This window comes from Protopterus annectens, chromosome 5.part0 (genome assembly GCF_019279795.1).
Source record: "Protopterus annectens isolate FY-2018-M chromosome 5.part0, PAN1.0, whole genome shotgun sequence".
NCBI classification, from domain to species: domain Eukaryota; kingdom Metazoa; phylum Chordata; order Ceratodontiformes; family Protopteridae; genus Protopterus; species Protopterus annectens.
Window position 1 is genome coordinate 1873255402 of NC_056735.1, and position 26548 is coordinate 1873281949.

Here is a 26548-nt window from a genome sequence, read left to right on the forward strand (position 1 = left end):
ATGTTACCAACAGTGACTGAGACTTAAACTATTTTCTCAAACATGCACTCTTACTGCATTTCACAGAAAGGAATACTGATACCACTCCAGTGACAGTATATACCCCTTTCTTGGGTTCCTGGTACATGCTGTAACCAGTCAGATTACTAATCTGATACCAAAATCTCTGCTATTGAGCACAATTCCAATGAGCCAACTAACATTACATTATATTACCTAATAGCCAAGCAGTCTGCATTCAAATGGGGTGGATTATAACAGTCACATTAATGCTGTGAAGATATCCTTCATTAGTAATATATCAGTTACAAGCTTTTATGAATGAACAAAGGAAACACTTAACTTGTAAAAAGATCTGACTATACATTTATGACAATATCGGCAGATGCACCAGGAAATAAAACAAAATCTTTTGTATGGATAGACTGATGACAAAACAAACCTCTCTTACTGCTTCTGTTGCTGCTATTTCTAAATACTTACTGTAGCTGACTGCGGCTTAAGGATGAAAATAAAGTTCAAATCTATGATCCCTTTTTAACTTTTACCATAACTTAGAATTTCCAAAGACCATATAACAGCCACATGCAAACAGAAACGAAAGGATGGCAGCAGCTTTATTTCAATATACTCATAAGTTCATAGGTTGGTACTAGGCTATCAGCCCTAGGGCCTATACAAGCCTAGCCATAACAATTCCCTGGCTATTTCTTCCCACACTATTTACTTCCCTGGACCCCTGTCTAGCAGGGCGACTGACGTGATCCCCGGGGTGAATTTCCTTTCTCCCATCCAATCGTCAAGGTTCCTTTTGAAGAGGGCCAAAGAGGCACTCTGCTTGACATGTATGGGCAATCTATTCCAGAGTCTGGGGAGTCTCTGGGTCAGGAACCTATCCCTCCAGCATGTTTTGTTTATTGTGATGACAAGGTTTAGATCCCTGGAGCGTGTGGCTCTGAGGGATTGGGATTTTTTAAGTGTAGCATGTCCAACAGCTCTGGGTTTGACATGGCCTTGTATGTTAAGCAAAGATCGCCTTTGAGTAGACGATATGCGACAGAGTATAGCTGGAGTTTTTTAAGGCGGTCAGCGTAGGGCATCTGCTTTAGGCTTGTGATTCTTTTAGTGAGGTATTTCTGTGGCCTTTCCAGTTGTTGCAGATGTCTTGAGAGGTACATACCAAACGGGGCATTGTATTCTATAATGGGTCTAATGAGGGATGAGTACAGTGGGACAATGACCTCCTTTTTTCTGGATGAAAAGCCCTTAGTGATGAGGTGTGCCACATAGAAGGATTTCCTGACTGTTGTGGCGATGTGGTTATCAAAGGTGAGACCACTGTCCACCTGTGTCCCAAAGTCTCTTATCAAACTTTTGGAGTTTAGTGTACTGCCAACCTATATGGTAATTCACGGATACATGTTTTTTCCCAAAGGGGATAACTATACATTTCTTGGCATTGAGCTTGAGCCCAAGGCTCTGGCACCAAGCATCTGTTTCTGTAAGGCCCTTTTGTAGAGTATCCACATCATTTGGGGATTCAATAATGGCTCCCAGTTTGCAGTCATCTGCAAACTTTGTTATCCAGAGTCCCTTAGTGTTGGCTTGTACTTCAGAGAAGTAGATGCCAAACAAGAGCGGTCCCAGGACTGAACCCTGAGGTACTCCACTTGTCACTTGTCTGGAGCTGGATTTGGAGTCTGCTACTTTTACAGTGTGGGTTCTATCAATAAGCCAGTTAGCAACCCATTGGGTGATGTAGGGATTAATGCCCAGCTTAGTAAGTTTATTATGATTCCAGAGTGGGTGATGGTGTCAAAGGCCATGGCAAGGTGGAGGTTAGTGAAGACTTCGAAGTCCAAATAACACTCCTGACAAAAACACAATAAAAGGATAAAACCACCTCTGAATCAGTACATTCCACAGAGGTTAGACAGACTTCAGACCCATGCAGAGTCCCATTTTCCTTTTAAAATAGGCTGGTAGAATACATAGACAGTTCCATCCATGGTGAGGTAACTCAGCTTATCAAGGAAACAGTGAGCATGATGACAGAAAACAATTCCATTTTGCAGTAAACAGTTCCATATTATTATACATAGTTATAAAATCTACCCATCTAATAAAATACACAACTATTTATACTTTTAAATAAAAAAAAACATTATGTACTTACTGTAATGCAACATCTGTGCTGGCAACTTTATATCAGTCACGACTAGAAATAAGACCAGAAGGATTTGGTCAACCTAGCACCTACTGTCTTCACCCCTACCCTTTACACATAATCCTAAGCACCTACATACCACATTCACCATCTCTGAGACCATATGAGAAACAGAAGTAATGAGGAGTAAATATCTTTACTCAGACCTCTCCCCCCCCCCCACCAAGACACAAAGGTTCATAGGTAGTTACTAGGCTATCAGTCCAAAAGGCATTTTAAGCCTAGCACAGCTAAACCCAAAATTTACCAAAATACTGCTGACATGTATCAATATCCCAAGGAATCTGAGGGTTACAATATAGGCTAGTACATGTCAAGCGTTCATAGGCTGCCCCTGTCCATTAGGAACAATGGTGCAAAAGCAGAGGTAAGTTTGAGATTTTTCCATTCAGTGATCTGTTACATTTGAAAAGGGTTACAGATGAGATTTGTTTCACATGGATGGAAAGCCTGTACCAGAGAGTGGGTAATTTTTGAGACGCATACCTATCCCTCCAACATGTCCAGTTTATGTTACAGATGAGATTTATTTTATTTACTTATTATTTTATTTTACATTTGTTAACCGGGATGGTCCGACTGGATGAGGTCTATTTACAGTGGAGGCCCGGGGAGAAAAGCTCCACTTAATTAATACAACAGATAGTGATAATAATACATAATGAAGAAATCAAAGACTTTATTATTGAGTGATTTTGTGCATAAGAGAACAGTACACAAAGAAAGATCTTATCAACAATATTTACCAGTGAGCATTAAGTTAGTCATCAAATATCCAGACAGAGATTACAAGAACATTACCATATGTCAAATGATACCATTTGTTACTTCCATGTTTACTGAGGGCCTGATAATTGGAGATAAGAGAGAAAGATGGAGGTAACATCCATTAGTCTTATGTGACACATGGACATAGCCAAGAGCTAATAAGATGAATCTTAAGGGAGTGTTTGAATTGTTTGGTATTTGATGCAGAAGTCACTGAGGGAGGGAGTTTATTCCAACTTTTTGCTATACTGATTGCTACACTGTGAGAAAATAGGGCTTTACCTGCTGTGTTGTTAGCTGTGGAGATAGAGAGGAGTGATCTGTTGGCAGAGCGGAGTGGTCGATTTGGAATGTAGTTAGTCAATAGTTCCCTAAGGGCTGGAGTTTTGTCATGATATTTTAGGCTGTTATAAGCTATGACTAGTTGGTGATAGGTTAATAACTGTGGGAGCTCAAGCCACTGAAGTTGCCTAAGAGGTATACAATGGTGTGTTCTAAAGAGGGAATTTTTTGCAAACTTGGCGATATTTTATAACACGACTCAAGTTTGTCCAGGTCTGATTTTCTAACATAGGTGAGAATTGGTGCTGCATACATTAATGTGGAAAGAAGGTGGGTTTGAGCTAGGGTGAGCTAAGGTGACCCGAGCTTGATCTGATAGAAAGTCTTTTTGTCTGTACAGGGACCCCATTTTTTATATACCTTTTTAATAGTTTGGAAGATATGGATATCAAAGTGTAGGTTATGTATTTCAACGCCAAGCAGCTTGGTGTGAAGAGAGGGTGAAATTGCAGTTCCATTACTGGAGAAGATAGAGAAGGAGAGTGCAGTGTTTTTTTTATTTATTTGGGGTAAATAGAAGTAGTTTTGTTGGGATTTAAGATAAGTTGAATATTTGCGATCCACCTTTCCACTGAAGCAAAAGATTATTGGGCTAGATGCTGTAGGGGGAGCAGATCAGGGTGGAGTTGTCTGCATACTGTATGAGTGAAGCCTGTAGGGTAGAGGTATGTAAGTTATTAGTAAAGACAGAGAAGAGAAGTGGACCCAGTATGGAACCTTGAGGTACACCAATGGTATTTGGGAGTAAAGATGATATGACTCCTTGCCAATGGACAGCTTGTGGTCGGTCTGATAGTCTTTAAACCATGCAATAGTGTTAGGGGCAAAGGATAAAGTGGTAAGAGTATCTATTAGAATGGCGTGGGATACCATGTCAAATGCCTTAGAGAGGTCCAGGAATATAGCAGATACAAATCTATTGTTATTTCTATGTTGGTTAACCAGGTTTGTCTAAGAAAGAAGGGCTGAGGTTGTGCTGTGGTGTGGGTGGAAACCATGTTGTGTAGAGGAAAAGAGATTGTTAGAGTCTTAGAAAAGCATGACCTGAGAGTGTATGTATTGCTCAAGTATTTTTGATAAAGGAGACAGAATGGCTATGGGGCGATAGTTAGAGAAATCATAAGAATTCCCACCCTTATGAAAGGGAATAATGTAAGAGATTTTCCATAGTTGAGGGATATGGGATTCCTGTATGGAGCGGTTGATTATGATTGAGACTGGGCAGGATAGGGAGTCGGCAGCCAGTTTTAGGAAATGAGCAGGTATGCAAGCGTAGTGGGTTTAAGTTTTAAGAGGTATTTTTTATTGTAGAGGTTGGGACAGGTGAGAATGTAAAGGGAGGTGAGATGTTAGGAGATGTTGGTTTGGATGAGTAGCTATTTTTGGAAAGTTGAGTTGATAGTGATTTAATGGATTCAGTAAAGTGCTGATTAAATTGGGAGGCTATATTGCTATCTGTTTTTATAGAGGTGGAGGTGGGAGCTGGTGTGGAGGTTTTACCAGGTTTTAGTAGGGAGTTTATTGCATGCCAGAACTTTTGGGGGTTATTGGAGTGTTTGTTTTGTATATCTAGATAGTAGTTCTGTTTATTGAGCTTTGTTTGTTTTTTTGACTTGATTCCTAAGGTGTTGATAGTTTTGTTTGGATAGACAAGTGTTATCTTTTTTCCAGGTTTTCCATGCCTTATCTCTGGTTTTTTAATAGGGCTCTAGTGGACTTGGTAAGCTATGGAGCATAGTGTTGCTTAGCTCTAATTTTTCTTACTGAGACAACTGAATCAAGGATGTTAATAAGAGTAGTATTAAAATAGTCCACTGCTTGGTCTAGGTCCAGGCTGTGTAGTGGTTCCCCGTTACATTTTTTAACAGAGTGTTGAGTTCTAGAGGGTTGACATTGCGATCATTTCTGACTTGTCTATAGACTGTAGATTTGGGAACGTTAATACATTTTCATAGAAGAAACGTAAGGAGATGGTCGCTAAGTCTGTCTGGTAGACTACCTACTTGGTAGTTATGTCCAGGTAGTTTACTAATGTCCAGTCTAGTATAGATTCTTTATGGGATTTTTTGTCTACTCTAGTACGTTCTTGAATTAGTTGATAGAATCCATACAGGTTGATGTGGTTAGTGGAGTTTTTAGAGTTGCAGGCTAGCCAGTCAGTGTTTAGGTCACCTAATAAAATAGTCTCCTGTAGGACATTATCTTTTAACCATTGTAGAATCTCCACAATTATTGGACAGTTATTACCTGGAGGGATATATGCACACAGAATATTGATGCTCTTTTTCTTATTTACCAGTAGCACAGAGCCTACGATCTCAGCAGTATTAAATGTGGGTAATGGAGTTAGTAGAGATTGGAGAGAAATTGTATTTTTATAAACAATTGCAGCACCTCCACCCTTTTTTCCTGTCCTATCTAGCTGTAGGATATTATATCCTGGAGGGAGGATTTCTTCATTCTGTGTGCTGGGTTTTAGCCAGGTCTCTGCTATGGTATGAATGTCGGAGGAGTAGTGAGTTATGAATGCGTGTTAAGTGAGGAAGTTTGTTTGATATACTGCGAGAGTTAAGATTAATGATGAGTAGATCTGTAGTGTGTTTGTGTGGGGGTATGATGTTGCTTGGTCCTGGATTTGGATGAATATCCCTGGAGATGAGGAGGTATTTTTGACAGTTTGTAGAATGCCTATGTGGAGTTTACATGATGTTTTTCTAGTGTAGGCTACTGGAACATACTTATTACGTAAAAATAGTATTGTGTTGTCACTAAATAAAGAGGGGGCTTTAGAAAAGCTTAAGTGTGTAAAAACAGGTGTGAAGGTATATGTTTGTATGGTAGGTGGTGTGTGGCAGTGGTGTGCATGTGTGTAAGGATGTAATGTAAGTTAGAGTTGTCAGGGTTAGTAGAAGAGTTAAAAGTAGGGTTTGCATAGTTTGGGTTTTGTGGTATTTGGATGCAAGCAGTGTTGTTTAGATGACAGTTAATCAGGGGATGTGGTTAGGGTGGTTGCAGTTGAGTGGCTGTAGGGAGTAGTCAGGTGATATGGGGTTAGAATAACTGTAGAGGTAGTGGGGGTGGGTGGGGAATGGGGGGCAGGGTAGGGGAGTGGAGTGAGCCAAGCATAACGAGGCGAACGGAGCGGGGTTCAGCCACCACAAGACTACAGAGACAATCAGTGAACTCTAATCAGGGATAGCAAAAAAAAAAACAGCCAGAGTGGGGTAAGTTCGGTATATCTGCTTCCCTTTGACTACCTGATAGAGCCTGAAGAATGTACTGGCAGGGAGGTAGTGGGGAAATCTAGTCAAATGCTACTAGTGCTGCGAGCTCCCGAGTGGACCACTACACTGCTAAATACAATTAAATTGCAACAATTTAAACAGATAATAACCTTGCAACTTTCTTTGGAAAATGTGAGAGTTTTAAAAAAGAAGACTGCAGTTAAGTTTAGATTAAATGCACAGCAGTCTCTTTAGGTCCCAAGCCGTTAGTGGGGGTGGATTCAATTAGGTGGTTAGATTAGGTGGAGATACCTATGGGTAAGATAAGAAGAAAATGCATTTTAAATAAAACTAGTGTGGTATTCCTTATGGTACAGACATAAGCAGCAGGAAAATAAAAAAATACACAAGCTGCAAAGAAGCCAAACAGATACAGTACAGTTCTACAAGCAGCTGCCTAACAGTGATACAAAAATAAGCAAAATAATGTATACTATTGCAGGTACACAAGTTAAGTTGACTACTACTTAGATTAACATAAAAACAAACAGCCTGTATTAGCTGAATACTTTATAAGTGCATGAGGAAGAGCCTCTAAGCATGTAACTAAAAGACAAAGTAACCTGCAGTATTCTCTGAGAAAGTAAGCCACCACTTTTTAAATGCTGAATCTAAAAAAATGCCATTACACTAATGTCAGTCCCAGCATTGCAAAGGGGCTGTTAAGCACTATGCCTTAAATAAGTGTAGGCATTAATTAATAAATGTACCCCTTTCCAGTGTCTTAGGTTGATGTAGGCGCTTAAGTTACTTAAGGTACATGAATATTATGCCACTTGATTCATATCCTGTGATACAAACGGCCTAAATGCACTTTGCTCTACCCAGTTGAATGCCTTAAATAGTTGTATGCTTTAAGATAAACATATGCCCGTTTCAACCGTTTAGTTAGTGGTGGCGCATTAAGCTACACTAAACCATGATGCTGCTTGGTTCTTATCGTGCGACACAAATGGGCTACAAAGCACTTTGCTGAAATCAGTTCTATGCTTAAGGTGATAGTATGGCTTCTTCCAGCGTTTGGGTGGGTCCTTAGAATGGGTATTTCTGCTGCTGTTAGTTTTGTGGATGTGCAGCATATCCATCAGTGAAGGATCAGAGAATGCCTTGTAGCTTAGGTATAGATCACCACACAGCAGTCCACGGAATACAGAGACAGGGCTCTGAGATGGTCCTAACAGGACTTATGTCCTGTATTCTTTTTGTGAAGAACCTCTTTGGGTTCTCAAGGTGTTTTAAGTGCCTGGTCAGGTACATGCCAAAGGCTGTGTTGTATTCAATGATAGGTCTGACGAGAGCAGAGTACATTGGAATAATGACTTCCTTGGACCAGGATACCAAGCCCTTACTTAATAGCTGATCAATGTACAATGATTTTCTCACTACAGTAGACATGTTTTGGTCAAAAGTCAGGTTACTGTCAACATGAGTTCCCAGATCCCCGACCACTGGGTCTACCTTTAGGGGTGTATTATCAATGTGGTTATTTCCAGGGGTTGATGTCTTTCCAAAGGGTACTAGTATGCATTTTTTCATGCTGAGTTTTAATCTGTGTCGGACCATCTTAAAGGATATCTGTGCCTTTAAGGAATTCATTGACCATGCCTACTTTGCAGTCATCTGCAAACTTGGTCAGCCCGAGGACCCTGGTGTTTGCCTTAACTTCAGGAAGTAGATGCAAAAACTGAGAGGGCTAAGCACTGATTTCCTTGGGAGTCTGCTAGAAACTAGCCTCTTTATTGAGGTGGAATCTCCTATCCTACCTTCTTGTGTCCTATCAGTGAGCCAGCTGGCTAACCATTAGGTAAAATAGTAGGTTTATAAGCTGCCTTTTGACTCAAGGTGGGAGATACTGGGTGGGGTTGGTAATGGAAATGAAACTGCAAATTCAGATCTAACACCATGAAAATTATGGAACTCTCATATCTGATGCTGAGAGTTTCACCTCATCACAACCATGACACAGTTCCAAGCAAGACTTCCTATGCAATTCACAAGAAAGAATGTTCCAGATAAGCAGCCATAGCTCTGGTAGAATGTGCCCTAGGAGGTTTAGGTAACTCTAACCTTTTGGACGAATAAATGAAAGAAATGCAGTCTGAAATCCATTTTGCCAAGGTCATTTTCGAAACCAATTGTCCAAGTCTATTCGAACAGAAGGCTGTAAAAAGCTGATCAGACTTTCTGTATTGTTTCATCCCGTGTAGATTAAAACAGAGCTGTCTATGAACGTCTAGAAGGTGAATGATATACTCCCCTTTGTTAGAGAAATTGAGGAAGAACACTGGCAGTTGTATGGATTGGTTCATATTGTTTTCTGTAGCTACTTTAGGCATAAAGGGTGGAATAGTGTGTAAGGACACTCTGTCTGTGGAACAGAATGTAAGGAGTTTTAGAAGATAAAGCTTGAAGGCCAGAAATCCTCTTGGTGGAAGTCATGGCCACCAACAGAGCTCTTTTCTGGGACAGAAATTTCATGTCACAATTAGCTGCTGGTTCAAGTGGCCCTGTGTCAACGCCTGCAGCACAACAGTAAGGTCCCATGGACGAGAAGGATCTCTAATTGGGGGGCCTTAATAAGAACACACCCTTCAAGAAGGATTTGCTCAGTCTGAACATAAACAAAGAATGTGTTTAACTTGCTGCATGAAAATCAGAAATAGCAGCTAACTGTAACTTAATAGTGGAGAAGCTAGCACCCTCATTAAAAAGGGTACTGAGAAAAAGCAACACGTCTGAAACAGGTGTTGAGAAAGGGTCAATGTTCCTGTTTGTGGGCCAGACAACAAATATCTTCCACTTACTTCTTGGTGGAAGCATGTTGTGATGCTAGAAGAATTTTTCGAACCAGGGATTGAAGCCTGGACTGTCTCATCAAGTTTGGAAGTGGAGAAACCAAGCAGTCAATTTCAGGATTCGAAGATTTGGATGTTGCATCCCTGACGGGTGAGAAAGAAGGTCCTGAGTGAGTTCCAGTATCCAAGGAGGATATTTCAGATGAGACCATAAGAAGGGGAGTTGCACCTGATGAGGCCAGAAGGAGGCAATCAGGATGACTGAACTCTTCAATCTGCTTGCCTTCTGAAGAAATTTGGGGATGAGCAGAAGTGGAGGGTAAGCATAAAGGAGACCTGGGGGGGCCAACTGTTGACTACAGTATCCCTCGGGGACTCCCCCAGAGGAGGGATCAGAGCAAAGAACTTGCATTTGTTGTTGAGGGGATAGGCAAAGAGGTCACAGCAAGGTTGACCCCAACTGCTGAAGACCATGTTCGCTGATTGGGTGAGGGACCACTTGTGCGGAACCACTTGTGCAGAATCAGGAGTGATCTGCTGAGTCTGTCTACCAGATTGTTGGTTTTCCCTGGGATATGCGTTGAAATTACAAGACAGTCTGAAGATATTCCCCACTCACACACCTTCTTGACCTTCCTGCACAGGGGATAAGAATGGGTTCCTCCTTGCCTGTTGATGTACCAGACAACTGGCATGTTGTCGGAGTGTACTGCAACAGTCTCCAAAGGGAGAATGTCCTGAAAGATTTGCAACAATAGGAGGATAGCTCTCATCTCTAGGACACTGATATGCAACTTGGTCTCATGAGAGGACCACATAGCTTGGACCATCTTCTCATCGTAATGCCCCCCCCCCAACTGAAATGGGAAGCATCTGTGGTCATAGTGGTTACTGGGGGCTGTTCTGTCTGCCGACAATAACATTGCCTGACTGAATCCACAAATTGACATGAAGCCTGCAGATGGGAGTCAATTTGCTGTTAAGGGACAAAGGCTGAGACAGAAAAACCTGGCTGGGTGCAGACATGGACCCCAAGACCTGTAGGATCAGTCGAGCTGTGGGGGCTTGTAGTGCTTACAGCTGCTGTACCTGATTCCTCAGAATGGCTACTCAGTGTAGAGGAAGAGAAGCTATCTGATCCCTTGTATTGAGTTGTGTACCTATGAACTCTAGATTCTGAACCGGAGTAATGTTGGACTTGCTCATGTTTACAGTGATGTCCAGGAAGTATGCTAACTGGAGTAAGTAATCCTTGGCTTGGATTAAAAGATGCCTCATGGGAGTGGTTAGGAGCCAATCGTCTAAATATGTAAACACTCGGAATCCCTTGAGCCACAGGTGAGCAGCTACCACTGCCATGCATTCGGTGAACACTCAGGGGGCTGTGGTGAGTCCAAAGGGCAGTGCTCTAAACTGGTAGTGATTGGCTCTCAGCTGGAAGCGCAGGTATCTCCTGGAGTGCTTGTCTATTTTGATGTGATAGTATGCATACCTGAAATCTATGGAGCACATATGGAGTCGTCCTTGTGCAACAGTGTCATAATGGACTGAACTGTAACCATTCCGAACCTTGTCTTCTTTTTGTATTCCTTTAAAACACCATGAATTAAACGAAAACCAGGCTGTATAAAATCCAAGTATCTTTTATTACCGCACCAAACTGAGCGCTTTCGGTTACAACATATAGCCTTCAACAGAATCAACTTCCCTTCTAAACATCCTCATTTTTATAAAAACTGTGAACCAATCACAAATACCAAGCAATCAACATACTAATAACCAATTACCTTCTAAAACATTAATTGCACTTTATGTAAAGCATATATACCAATTATTTTTATAAAACTTTAAAATAATGACTCAGTTTATTTATAAATAAAATGCTAAAACTTAATATTACAACCTATGTAAAACAGTTTTTTGTATGCATGTATGTATAAAAATATATATATATATATATATATATATATATATATATATATATATATATATATATTAATTTGTAGCTCTTTCGTGCAACACAGGGGCTATTGAAATGTTTTTATTTAAGCCAGGGGGGAACATAGCTGCTGTTTTAAATTGCCACTGAGTTTCCCTCTTCTTCAACAGATTTTTCCAGTCACTCCCCCTGGGATTGGGCTTGACCTGCTCCAAAATGCCAAATAAGAACTTATAAAATTGGGAACAGACCACTGAGTGTTTATATAATGAACTAGTTACCTTTTTATTTTTGATGTCATTTCCATGTTCATACATTCTGTTCCTCAAAGCTCGCTCGGTCTTTCCCACTTAAAATCCTGAACATGAGTTACAGACTGCTAAGTATACAACACCCTTACTACTGTATTCGTTTAACTTATTGAGATTCTTTAATGGTCTTGGGTCTCCTGTTTTTTTCGTCCATATAAAGAAGCGGGAGTAGGTTCTGAATCTTCTCTGTTCAGTTGGGACCTCCTGGATTACTCTTTTTTGCAACAGCTGTTGAATTTCCTGTGCTGCCTATTCTCACTGACTGGGTGGCACATTGTGAAGGCTTCTGGATTTTGAAGGAGGAAGGGAAAAGGAAATATAATAACCTCTGGGTATTACACTTAGCACCCAACAGTTTTGAGTCAAGTAGGTCGAGGCTTTGGGGTGCAAAGCTAATTATCCTCCGACTGCCTCCAGAGATAGACAGTCGGGTAGCACTTCAGAAGTGATGACAGGGCTTATCAGGAGGAGGTTCCCTAAAGCCTTAGTTCTGCTGACCCCCTCTGCCTCCGGGGTGGCATTTACCATCACCCCTGCCTCTAGAGGAGGGTACTCCACGCAGGTCCTGGAAAAGCCCTTGGGACTTTCGGAACCGCATTTCTTACTCCCACGCTGGTTCCTGGAGAAGAACCTCTGGGGGGTAGAAAACTTTATTCCAACAGCAGAAAGAGTCTTTCCATCCTTCTCACTGCAGGTAAGAATGCCTCTAACCAACAGCCCAAAAGGAGAGGAGCCATTGTAAGGGGCATTAACAAACAATGCCTTAAAGGGCTCCGCAAAATCACATAGCCTCATCCAGGCATGCCTCCTTAGTCAGAGAACTGAACTGGCTGCTCGTGAGGTGTCCTCGTTGGTGTGGGAGATTAATCTCACTGAAGAGTTTGAGACAGATGAAAGAGTGGCCAGCTTGGGAGAAACCTTCTTAAATTTCTCTGCAGGGACTCTGACAGGGAAGCTGACAGTTCTTTGATCACGTCCCTCTGAAGCTGGGTGAAATGAGCTAGATAGTTTAATGACCTCAGCGTGAAAGTTGCTGAGGTGTAAACATGCTTTCCAATTCTGTCCGGGATGCTAGACTCCTTGTTTGGCAGATGGATTGGCACTTTCCAATGACAGCTCTTTCTTGTTGGCTGCCGCCACCATGATAGCAGTGACTATACGGCCCTTACTTTACTGTTTCCTGTCTTCAGGGAGTACTAGAAACCTATTGGACCACTTGGGTATGGGCTTGACGGTCTCCGGTTCCTTCCATGCACGGCAAGACAGATACTAAATCTACCAGTGCATCTGCCGGGGGGGGGGGGGGTCACCCAGGATGTAGATGGGCCCATCCCATATGCTTCCAAGAGAATTGACTCCTCAGAGGAAGGAGACTGGGAAGACCACCCACCCTTTTGTTTCAGGATCTCTAAAATGTCTCTGAAGGAGACGTCTTGATGCGGATCAAGGGGATCCTTCACCCTCAACAAAGTCAGTATCCTCAGTTAAAGACTACAAGTGGGAGTCCACATGCCGCTTTTTAAACGTCTTCTTCCAGGGGACTTCTTCAGGTGGGTATTCTTGGGAAGTATCAGAAGAAGAGGATCCCTAGTGAGTAGGGAAATCTTGGAAGCCACTTGGGACAGGAATACTCGTGGCAGAATGAGAGCAAGAAAGGCCTGGATCTAATGGAGGTACAGGGTGGATTGAGGAACTTGTGTGGTCGAATCTCCAACCCAGGTAAAAACCCTGTCCACTATGTGGAAGGCCAAAGGACCAGGAGAAGCCCCTACTGCCTCCCCCCGGAGCCGAAACTACCAAGGAAAAATGGGCATTATATATTATATAGTGGATATAAAAAGTGTACATACTCCTGTTAAAAATGCCAGGTTTTTGTGATATAAAAAAATGACACCACGATAAATCATTTCAAAACGTTTTCCACCTTTAATGTGAACTATAACCTGTACAATTCAATTGAAAAACAAACAAACCTGTTAGGGAAAAAATATAACAAATAAAAAATGTACAATAAGCTGGTTGCATAAGTGTGCACACCCTTAAACTAATACTTTATTGAAGCAGCTTTTGATTTAATTATAGCAATCAGTCTTCTTAGGTACACACCTGTTCACACCTGCCATCAATTAAAGAGACTCTGATTAACCTCAAATAAAGTTCAGCTGTCCTGGTAGGATTTTCCTGATATTTACTCAGTTGCCTGCTACAGCAAAAGCCATGGTTCACAGAGAGCTTACAAAGAATCAAAGGGATCTCATTCTTGAAAGGTATCAGTCAGAAGAAGGGTCCAAAAAAATGGTCACAGCATTGGATATACCATGGAACACAGTGAAGACAGTCATCAAAAAGTGGTAAAAATATGGGACAACACTGACGTTGCAAAGAACTGGACGTCCCTCCAAAACTGATGAAAAGCCAAGACGAAAACTGGTCAGGAAGGCTGCCAAGAGACCTACAGCAACACTGATGGAGCTGCAGGAATTTCTGGCAAGCAGTGGTTGTGTACTACATGTGACAACAATCTTCTGTATTCTCCATATATCTGGACTATGACGTAGGGTTGCAAAACGGAAGCCTTTTCTTACACAGAAATACATCCAGGCCCAGCTAAAATTTGCAAATCAATATATCAAGTCTCCCAAAAGCATGTGGGAAAAGGTGTTATGGTCTGATCACACCAAGGTTGAACTTTTTGGCCACAATTCCAAAAGGTACACTTGGTGCAAAAACAACACTTCGCATCACCAAAAGATCACCATCCCCACGGTGAAGCATGATGGTGGCAGTATCATTCTTTGGGGTTGCTTTTCTTCAGCTGGAACTGGGGATTTAGTCAAGGTGGAGGGAATTATGAACAGTTCCAAATACCAATCATTTTTGGCCCCAAACCTTTAGGCATCTGCTAGAAAACTGAAGATGAAGAGGAATTTCACTTTTAAACATGACAATGACCCCAAGCATACAATCTAATCAACAAAAGAAAGGTGCTTCAACAGAGTTTTAGTTTAAGGGTATGCACACTTATAACCAGCTTATTGTACTTTTTTTATATTTTTTTCCCAAACAGATTTGTTTGTTTTTCAATTGAATTGTTCGGGTTATAGGTCACATTGAAGGTGGGAAACATTTTGAAATGATTTATTATGGTCTCATTTTTTTTTATATCACAAAAACCTGGCATTTTAACAGGAGTGTGTACACTTTTTATATCCACTATATATCTCAAATCACTTAAGTCAAGTTTAGACCTATCCTCCGAAATGTTGACCACAAAAGTTTGATAAAGCAAACTTCAGCACATTGCCATGTATGCTCTGAGACAGAACCTCGACGCATGCAATTTTCAAACAACCCCCCAAAAATAAATACCATTGTTTGCAGAGGGCAAGCCCCCCCCTGCACCCCGCACACCCCTACCAGGGATTGCCAGTGTCACACACCTGTCAATCATCTGCTTATATCGACCAAATGTAGTCAATTAAGCAGATGTCGACAAACCTGAAATTAGACCAAATGCAGGGCACTTATCTATACATTACAGACAAAAAAAAATGCCTGTAAATCTGTATGACAAAAATAAATAAATCAATTATTGAAATTAAATAAAACTGCTGAGAAAATATCAATGAAAAAATACCTAGAACTGCACATAAGGTCTGTCATCAGATTATCTGCAGAAAAGTCAACCTCAAAAGTTTATAATTTCAACATTTACATCATACCCAAGTCACAATTTCAACAGTAAAAGGAACCGATCATGTATGAACTGGTGTGATTTAAAGGTTATCATACTTTGTCTGCCCTATTATAAAAGCACAACTCAGCAATTGCAAGTTTAGTAGAGCACAATATGTGCAATGCACTCTGTCTAGTGGTAATGAATATAACAGTTCATTTCTAAATCTGGTATGATCTATCAAATTAAATGAAAGCAGACCAAAGATTCATAGCAACAGAACTATAATCTGATTAAAATACACAGTTAAGTAACAGTAGCTGGCCTGCAAGCAAACAGAAAAATAAGACTCTCCACCAGTTTATAGCTTCCATTTAGTAGAATATCAGGCAATTTACCAAAAAGGCTTTCATTTCATATTCTGAAAATAAAGTACATGAAGTGTCTCGCAAAATGTGATTAATCTTCTAGGAAGAAATAAACAGGTTATTAAAGCTGTTTTCGCTTGTTTTGTATATGCACTGAAATATGTCATACAGTACTTTTCCCACAGACAATTAAGTGATGCCTCCAGCTGACCTGAACTATGCATTAAACAAACTGAAATTATTTAAAGGGCTAAATGGTCTAATTTCTTTCTTTGATATGTTAAGAGCCTTGGGTATGCTTTTTACACTGTTCACAAATCACAACACAATAACTATTCAGTACTACTGTGAGTAATTAAAAGTATTCACCTGTGTATTATCATAAAACAGGACATCAGGAACTTTCATCTTCTGATCAGAACTAGAGACTTCTGCAGAAATCTTCCCAATTCTCAGTATGCCCGATTTTAGTTCACCTAAAATACCAATAGCATTTTTAAAGTAACTCTACAATGTAACTAATTAAGCAATGTCAACCAATTTATTTTCAAACACTGCCCAAAATATAAAATATGCAAAATATTAAATTAATTAATATGATTAAGTTGGTAATCTCATTTGCACTCACACCATTGACATAAATCAAAGAGAAAACATTAACCTTTGGGGACCTCCTAAAGGCAGCTGCACTCTCATACTTGAAACTAAGATGGTAGTCAAGTTCTACTGGAAAGGCAACCTAGGTTAAGCAACACCTGCATGAGGGCTCTAAATGCATCCTGGAAAACACTAGCACCCTTCAATAGCTGAACGGTATGGCAGACCAGGCTGACGGAAACCAATAGTTCCTTGAGACAGAAAGGACCTAATGGTCTGAAAACGTAACACCAGAATACTTAATAACAAGAATATTTAATAATGATCTTGCTACAAGTGCTAACCAATCCAAATCCCACATGATGGGGTGACATAGCTGCAATGAGTTTACTACGTCAGCATCCTGACAATGGATACAAACTGTACTCATCATACCACTTGATCTGCATGAAAGTGTAGTGGGTAATTAATGCTACTTTTGCTTCTGCCATGAGTATTTTCTCTCATTTTTGTGCTCAGAAGGCACATGTTTTGTGAAAACACACAGTACAGCATAACATATCAGGCTTGAAAACAGCATCTAACCCTTACACCACTCAGCTCAAACCAATCTGGCAAGTGAAAATAACCTGTAAGAAAGGAAACAAAATACTGAGCCTACAAGAATATAATAAATCTTGTAATTGTCTGTCTTACAAGAAAACCCATCTGTTTCTACAAGAGACAGTGGTTATCCAGACTTAGAGGGGCAGTAGAAGATAGGAAGCATGCAGTGATAACATTTTATTTGCAGATCACCTTATGTGACAACATATTTCAACTGCAATTTCGTTTTTATTTGAAATGTTTTAAGCTTCTGAGTATTTTTAACAGCAGATACAACTGAAGTACATGAGTGTGAACAGTGACAATATGAAATTGGATACTGAAACATCAGAAACATTATTTCCAGCAAATGCACTTTAGTTTAGGTAAAAACATAATAATGTTCCAACAGATCTATAAAACAAACAGCAGTCAACATATTACTACAGAAGACATTTAATTACTAAAACACGTTCTTAGTGGTCCTGGGAAATACTAAAAAGACAAGAGAATAAATGCTTCAAAATTAACTCCAAACACAGTAACCAAAAAAAAAAAGACAAACATTGGAACGGGGTAGGTGCAGCAACCAGTAATTGAAATTCCCTATCTCAAACTAAAATCCATGCAGTACTGAACATAAGACAAGAAGTATTTTTTGTGGATTCTGCTGTTCTGGCTGCAGGCAAACATCCTCATATGCCCCTCCCTGCTCTGCCCTTCTTGAAGCCACAAACAGTAGCAAAAGCATTTCATTACTCAATGTAATAATACAGCAGCAAGCAAAAAATGCAATCAGTCAGGGCACAAAAAAAAATCAACTAGCAGTGGGTAAATAAAGCCAATGTAACATAAGCTTAACACACAGACTCATCATCAACAGGTGAATCTGCTAAACTGAAGGCAAAGCAGTCAGTCTCTAAACAGAGACCAAAGAACTGAGACAGAAGAATCACCAGTCAAAAGGCAGAGAAACCATGTGATCGATTCATCTCTGTAGGAGGCTGGAGAGCTGTAATACTCCAACAGTAAAGAAGCAAATCAGAGTGCACAAGCAAATAACCAAAAACTACTTGAAAAGCTAAGAGGACACAAGTTAGAGACTTCTTTAGCATAGTAAAAGTTTAATAGTCTCTTTCATCCAAAGACTTCATCAGAAAATGGCCAACACATTTTACCCAAACATTTTATACAGATCTAAAATTTAAAAGGTCCAATCACATAAAAATTCTAATGCAATAATCAAACAATGAAACAATCAAACCATTATGGGTACTAACCAAAACTAAATCAATTGACTTAACTCTTTCTTAAATAGTCAGTTTTCTGTCACCCAAAAAACATTTTACATTTATAATGTCATTCAAACCAGGTGGATGATTTGCAGCCAGTCTAAGTGGCCACTCAGTCTCTCTTCTTTCTACCTGTTTTTTAAAACTGCCTCATCTCATATCTTCTTTAGCCGAATCTAAACTAGTAAAAGTGAATTTTTTTGTAGGATTGACATAGGTTCATAGGTAGGTACTAGGCTATTGCCTGAAGGCATTTATAAGCCTAGCCAGAATGTGTTGGCTTTCACCGCCCCCTTAGATTAGTTCCCTGTGCCTCTGTCCAGCAGAGCCACTGAAGTGATCCCCGAGGTAAACTTTCTGTTTCCCATCCACCATCCATCGTCAATGTTTCTTCTGAAGAGTGTTAGCGAGGAGCTCTGCCTAATGTAGATTGGGTTCATAGGTTGATACTAGGCTATCAGCCCTAGGGCCTATACAAGCCTAGCCATAACAATTCCCTGGCTATTTCTTCCCACACTATTTACTTCCCTGGACCCCTGTCTAGCAGGGCAACTGATGTGATCCCTGGGGTGAATTTCCTTTCTCCCATCCAATCGTCAAGGTTCCTTTTGAAGAGGGCCAAAAAGGCACTTTGCTTGACATGTATGGGCAATCTATTCCAGAGTCTGGGGAGTCTCTGGCTCAGGAACCTATCCCTCCAGCATGTTTTATTTACTGTGATGACAAGGTTTAGATCCCTGGAGGTGTGGCTCTGAGGGATTGGGATTTCTTTAAGTGTAGCATGTCCAACAGCTCTGGGTTTGACATGACCTTGTATGTTAAGCAGAGATCGCCTCTGAGTAGACGATATGCGACCCAAAAGGTCCACGGAGTTTGTATCCATACTTTTAAACTAAATGAATGTCTGTATAAGGCATTTTTTTCATCTTTGACTTTATTGCATAAAGATGTTCCATAACTCTCTTGTTGAAGCTACTTGTGGACATACCCACATAGAAGGCTGGACATCCGGAGCACACAGCAACATACACCTTTAGTGTTACAAGTAAATCTTCTAGGGATCTTAACAGTATAAGACAAATGTTCAAGTGCGATGTAAGGCCCTTCATAGATGAACCTACAAATACTACAACTATTACATTTAAAATTCCCATTTCCTTTAGAAGTAAGGGGTGGAAGAATTTTGGTATGTTCATGTTCTAATAGCTGTTTAATGCTGTTTAATGCTACTGTTCTTCTTATAAAGAAAATAAGGGGTTTCACTTAAGTCAAAAAAGAGAGACTGTTTAGATTTTTAAATTTTTAAAACACTTTTTATTTATTTATTATTATTCTTGAATTTTTTATAGGAGTAGGTAATTAGTTTTTTATGCACTGGTTTTAATATTTAAGCAAGTTTTGCTTGTTCCTATGACTTTAATGGTCAAATGTTAATTAAGTATCAGTTTTTATTAGACAAATGATTAGTGAATCAGGGTATATATTAGCGCTTTCTCTTATTTGATGTTTAGATTCTGAAGAAGTGTGTCGAAAATGTATGAATTTGTGAGCGTTACTCAATAAACTACTTCAACTGTTTGTGTTGCGAGCCCTTATTTGGAGTTTCCAGCGAACTTCTGGTTGTTTATTCGTGTTTTTTTGGTTCGCTTTCATCTCTTTTTTGACTTGGTTGTGGTTTTTGGATTGAGATGGCCGAAACCCCAGAGGCAGCAACTGATTTGGATCCTCGTAATGACGAGAGAGGAGAACTGAGGAAAGTTATAGGGCAACTTTCCCAATTGGTCGAACTACTGACGCCGGCTTGTCAGTCAATTGTTTCTTTAGCTTCCGGGCTTAGTTCCGGTTCGCATCATGAACGAGCGGTACGTCAGACTACGCAAACTGGATTACCTTTCATTTCATCACCTTTAGAGCAGATTGATGGACAAGTTAATACTATTGACCATGGATTTTCTGATTTTCCGAGACTTTTACGTTCCAATACACCAGCGGCACGTGAAATGGAACCAGGACAAACTGGCGACGTTGGCGCCAATTCCAACTTTCCCAATCAAGGTGACTTTTCCACTGACATTCAAACTTTTGATTTTAAAGGTTTTATAGACAAGAATTATGCCTTGTACAATTCTTCTACTGTCACAAATTCGAGCAACCATGTTGTTAAAACCTATAGGGAAAGTTTGGATGACTTATATTTTTACTTGGACAAATATAAAAGACTGGGATGTGATTGCACGTTTCTTAGGGAATGCCTAGATAAATATGTGGTTCCAAAGGGTTTACGTGTCTGCAAATTTCCCAATAGGGTAGAGGAGGGTTCCGAATTTCATTTAGAGTTGTTAAAAATTTTTGACAATTGTGGTATGGATGTTGTTGGGGCTATTCTTAAAGAAAATGAGAGAGTTAGGGCAGCAATTTTATTGGAAATGGAACGTATTAATACCAAAATTGTTAATGACCTTCTTTTTCAGGTGGATTATGAGAAAAAATTATACTTTAAAATCTTTTCCCAGGTGGACTCTGAATGTATTATTAACATGAAGAGGAAGCAGGGGAAACTGGAAAGAGATGTTAGGGACTATAAAGATGGTAAAGCTTACCCTAAGCCAAAATTGTTTAATTCTTTTTTTAAGGATCATACTCCAGGTACAAACAGTAGGGAGTTTGAGTTTCAAAACAATGACCCAGTTGATGTAGGATACGATGAAATAAGTGAGGGGTTTCCCTTTAGACCACCCAACTCCTGTATGCCGGTCCAACCGGATTCGCAAGCAGAATCTGGTACAGTACAACTACCAGGGCAATTACAGGCGGTAGATTGTAGTTTTCAAATAATATGTCAGGGAAATGTTTTGGAGTTCAACAACTACAAAATATTTAATTACAGTAATGTTGAAGTTCAAGTTGATCATTTTCAGCTATTTTCTAAAGGTTTCAAATTTATTCCAAGTAGGAAGGCAATATAGATCTAAAGTTGTTTTTGAGGAAATAGAATTTGTCGTTATTATTTCATGACCATGATGTTGCGTTCTCAGGTGTATCTTCACTTAAGAAGAAAAGCACTTTTAACCCCCCCCTTACATCCACAATTAAAAAATCTGGAAAACCTATTAGAGATGGAAATTAGAAAAACTATTACTAATCATTATGTTCACCCCAATCTTTCCAACACTGAAAAGAAACTATTGAGTGATTTGAAACATGATAGAAGTGTTAGGGTGATGCTACCAGACAAAGGGGGAGGGACGGTGCTCATGGACAGTATTTTATACGAATCTAAGATGAATGATTTACTTCAGGATATTTCAAAATATTCTAGGTCTTCCATCAATGAGGTTAATATTGCTAATAGCAAAATTTCTTTATTGCTTAACGATTTATTATTGGAGGGTTCTATCAACGATGAACAATTCAATTTTTTATTTAATAAACAACCACGTGTCCCTTCTGTCTTTGGTATACCCAAAGTACACAAGGATTCTGTTGATGCTCCTTTAAGAGTGATTGTTTCTTCTGAGGGGTCCGTCATGACCCCGTTGGCAAATTTGATGATGAAAAAACTTAAATTGCTTTCCTATTCTGGTGATACGGTCTTAAAGGATTCATGGGATTTTTTGAGATCTGTTAAACCCCACTTATTTTCTCCCAATCTCACCTTTGTTACATTAGACTTTGTGGATTTGTTTGGCTCCATTCCACACAACATTGGGTTACAGTGGCTGGAGCAGTCTATGATGGATAGTCGTATGTTCTCCCAGGATGATTTTAGGAACTGTCTTCTATTCATGGAAATTATTTTGAACAACAATTATATGTTTTTTCAGGGAGAATTTTTCAAGCAAAACAAAAGTGTGGCTATGGGGGCTAAATGCGCACCCACTTATGCTAACATCGTTTTAACCTGGTGGGAGAAATTGTATGTGATTCACAGCCCTTTTTCTAAGTGTTGGTCTTTATATAAAAGATTTCTAGATGATATTTGTATTTTTGGACCGATACTAAAGAAAAATGTTTTGAATTTCTAAACTACATTAAAGGGACCACCAATTTTTTAGATTTTACCTTTAATTTCAATTCAGAGGAATTAAAATATTTGGACATTTCCCTAACCAAGGTTAATCAGGGGTTTTCTTCAAAGATATATCGTAAAAACACCTTCTCTAATTCCTACTTACATTTTAAAAGTGGCCATCCATTTTTTCAAAAGAGGAATTTAGTTAAAGGGCAACTAATTAGGGTGAGCAGAATGACCTCCAATGAGGATGAATTTTTAGCTGAATGTGGTAAAGTGCTCAATATGTTTATTGATAGAGCATATCCAAAGCAGTTATTGGACGAAGTTTTAGAAGTTGTAATCCAAGGGAGAAAAGATAGATTTGCCCCTATTTTGGGGCAAGACATGCCCTTGCCTACCACTAGTGTTCTAAACAACAACATTCCCAATAATTGTGATAGGGCTTACATCTTGGACTACTCAGGAGACTCTGGACTGATTAAGGAAGTTATTACGAGAGAATGGGGAAGGTTTGTTCAAATCACTGATTTAGCATTAAACCAACAACCCCCCTTAAAATTTATTTATCGAAGGGATTTAAATCTTAAACAACTATTTGAGTTTGGTACTTCCTCCTCTAAAGGTTGTGGTGCTCATAGTTTTGGTACTTACAAGTGTGGTTTTTGTTCACAATGTCCCTACATTGTTAACGGAAACCACATACATATAGCAGCAAGAAACAGAAGCATTACAAGTAGTGAATTTTCCAATTGCAACAGTTTTGGGGTAGTTTATATTGCTACATGCAATCAATGTACCTCCTTTTATGTAGGGAAGACGGAGAGGAAACTAAAGTGTCGTATTTATATGGAATTAGAACACAGAATACTAATAATGCATTATTTAGACACATGTCAACTTGTCCTCAGGCTTTATTTTCTTTTTTTGTTTTGGAATCTGTCCCCAGAGATATAAGAGGAGGCATGTGGGAGGCGAAATTAGAATATAGGGAATTGTTTTGGAATCCACCAAGCCTCCAGGTCTGAATGAATTTTTGTCCATCAAATCTGTGCTCAAGTTGAGATCCGCTAAATTATGATGCATTCAAGTGCTTTTTAGATCTGGCACAAGATGGCAGTATTGTATAACACAATATACTTTTTGTGTTCTAGTAATGAAACAGGAGTATTGAGTGTTTTTTATATATACTCATTTTATAAGTCACATTTTATTAAAATGTTTAGATTTTTAAATTTTTAAAACACTTTTTATTTATTTATTATTCTTCTTGAATTTTTTATAGGAGTAGGTAATTAGTTTTTTATGCACTGGTTTTAATATTTAAGCAAGTTTTGCTTGTTCCTATGACTTTAATGATCAAATGTTAATTAAGTATCAGTTTTTATTGGACAAATGATTAGTCAATCAGGGTATATATTAGCGCTTTCTCTTATTTGATGTTTAGATTCTGAAGAAGAAGTGTGTCGAAAACGTATGAATTTGTGAGCGTTACTCAAACTACTTCAACTGTTTGTGTTGCGAGCCCTTATTTGGAGTTTCCAGCGAACTTCTGGTTGTTTATTCGGGGTTTCACTTAAGACATTGGCAAAGTCATTGTTACCCATAATCACCTTCCAGTTATTACTAATAATATTTTTAATTGTACCACTGCTCACGGTCATATTAAAGTAGCATCTAGGTATCATATTCTGTTAGAATCTGTTTTCTTTTCCTTCTTATTTGTAAAGCCATACAAAAGTATGGATACAAACTCCATGGACCTTTTGGTACAAATTTCTACAGCTGTTTTCTCCAACAAATCTATATGATAAACATCTTTCAAGAAACGATTTAGTAATAAAACCCAAGTCGGATTCGAAATCACTATCTTGACTAATCATGTGCAACACTCTTATAAGTTGACCTCATGGAATTTATCTCTTAATACATAGAAACTATCATGTGAAATGCAGGCTGAATAATACACTACATATTCTGACCTAAAGGTAAAAAAAAAACTGGCAGTCTATAAGCGGTTGTGGTGTTGGAGCAAGAAAAAAAACTGTCAGTCTATAAGTGGTTGTGGTGTTGGGGCAAGATATATATATATATACATATATATATATATATATATATATATATATATATATATATACACATATCTATACATATATATATATATATATATATATATATATATATATATATATAGTACATAAATATATAGATATATATTTGTGCCCTTCTAAAATATATCTACATACTTTACAATGACCGCATTTCTGTGTACTACGTAGTGTGTTGTTACTAACAAAATGCCTAGTTTGTGATCCCCTCTCCAAAATTTTGTTGATGGTGTTTGCCTTTTTGTAAACAAACTATAGCTGAACCCCCTTAAAAGAGAAAATTTCTTGACTGCCACTCAAAATTTTCCAGTTTTCCTTTATCACATTCTTGATGGCCTTACTGTCAGTACATGTCAATATCATCCTTGCATCCCAATTATCAGCCTCCTTGTTGCTACTTACTGTCACCTCTCCCTTATTTTAAACCTTCTCAGGATAACCACTGTTCCTGAAATGCAATTTACATTTTTCAATAATCTGTCCTCTGATTTCATTCTTGAAGGTTAATTTCTCCACTCTGTATCTCATCCTTTTAAATACATTATTTCTTAGATAAACAGGGTGTATACTGTTATAATATAATCATGAATGGCTACTGGTCACTTTAAAACTAACTCTAGTGAGTAACGTTGTCCTCCTGACATCCTTACAGACCACCACGTCCAAATAACTAATACTCGTTTTATCAAACGTATCTTTGAATTCCAAAAAACTGGTGGAGATTTTAAGATATTCAATAAATTGATCAGCTTTTTGGGTGGTTTATCACCAAATCAAAAAACGTCATAAATAAAACTGGCATAAAAAATTAATTGTTTGAAAATTCACTAGTATATACCCATTCTTTTAAATGGTATCCCCAAACCACATTTGCATAGGTAGGGGCTAAGATAGCTGCCATTGTCATGCCTCCATCTTGTTCAAAAACAATGAAATTTTTCAAAGGACATGAAAAGGAGACGCTGACATCTTCCCGCTTATTTGTTAAAAAGAAAGGAATTTAAGGAATAGGTAGTTGGTATGAATTGAAACCACAACACACTGGAATAAACTATAAAAGAAAGACTAATACATAGTGAAAACATTAAACACCTAACTCATTCCCTCCAGTACAGCTCTTTTGAGTGTGTACCTTTAACTCCCACTGGGTATGGCTTAAGCTTTCAAAAATTGAAATTATTGCCTTACAGTTCTAACAAATACTCACTGACAGAGGTCAAATATCAGTGCAGTAGTGTTTGCCATCATGTATGCTTCAATATAAAATATTCGTATAGCTTGTATGTAGCATGGTTTTGGAATTATTAATGCAAATAAAAACAAGTAATATTTGACACCTACAGGCACATTAGGAGGGTAACTGTAGAAATGCCTGGAGGTGCACTTGGCTGTAATGAATTGAAGCAGAATAACAAGTACTACATCAAGCTACATTCTGAAAAGAGAAAGACAGTCTGCAATGGTGGTAAACATCCTGACAGAAGGGTCTTAATGACAGGAAAAAGGGTAGCTTATAAGCGGAGCTCAAGAAGGGAGTGAAATACAGCTGTAAGTGTTACAAAGCTAAGAAGAACTATCCAAAAATTACAAAATTCTCGCAAAAGTTTCAAAGATATGAGGTGGATCAGTTAGCTGCCCAGATCTATGTCTGTTTGCATAGATGGCAAATGACATCTGAGGTAATTTAGGTGGTAGATACATTATGGGGGGGGGGTCTGAAGGTGCTCGAGGCTGGAGCACTGATGTTGCTAGATCAGATTCAACAAACATCTCAGGGGATCTACTGTTATGGAACTTAGAAGGATTGTGGGAGAAGTAAAAAAAAAGCTTTTAGCAGGGAATATTATTTAGGGGTGATACTGTAACCTGATTTGCAAAAGTAAGGATGCATTGGGGGATCTAGAAGGGAAAATATAACAGGAGATGGCAGATTTCTGAAGAAAACTTTATACGGAAGATATGAATTCAGTAGGAGGAACTCAGATAGAATTTATACTTGGCTATACTGGACAGAAATTATTCTTCACAGGAGAGTGTGCATTTATTTGAAACCTTCTGAGACTCATCCACTAACTGCACTACATTGTGCATCAAGGAAAACTATCATAAAGATGCATGGTAAATCTCTGGAAAGAAATCTGTTCCACTACCATTAAGGCACCCGCACAATAGAACAATAGGCACAACACGTAGTATTACCACTTCCTTTTCCTCTTGGAATAGTTTATTAGTATAAAATAAAAC

General features: G+C 38.9%; 1 protein-coding gene across 1 annotated transcript in view; it reads right to left on the reverse strand.

Moving 5' to 3' along the window:
* VWA8 (von Willebrand factor A domain containing 8) overlaps nt 1-26548 on the reverse strand; it is a 3458065-nt gene that overhangs the window by 2095846 nt on the left and 1335671 nt on the right. Inside the window, exon 19 of the mRNA XM_044071701.1 lies at nt 16080-16186. Coding sequence (XP_043927636.1) covers nt 16080-16186 — 107 coding nt within the window. The remainder of the gene's footprint in view (nt 1-16079; nt 16187-26548) is intronic.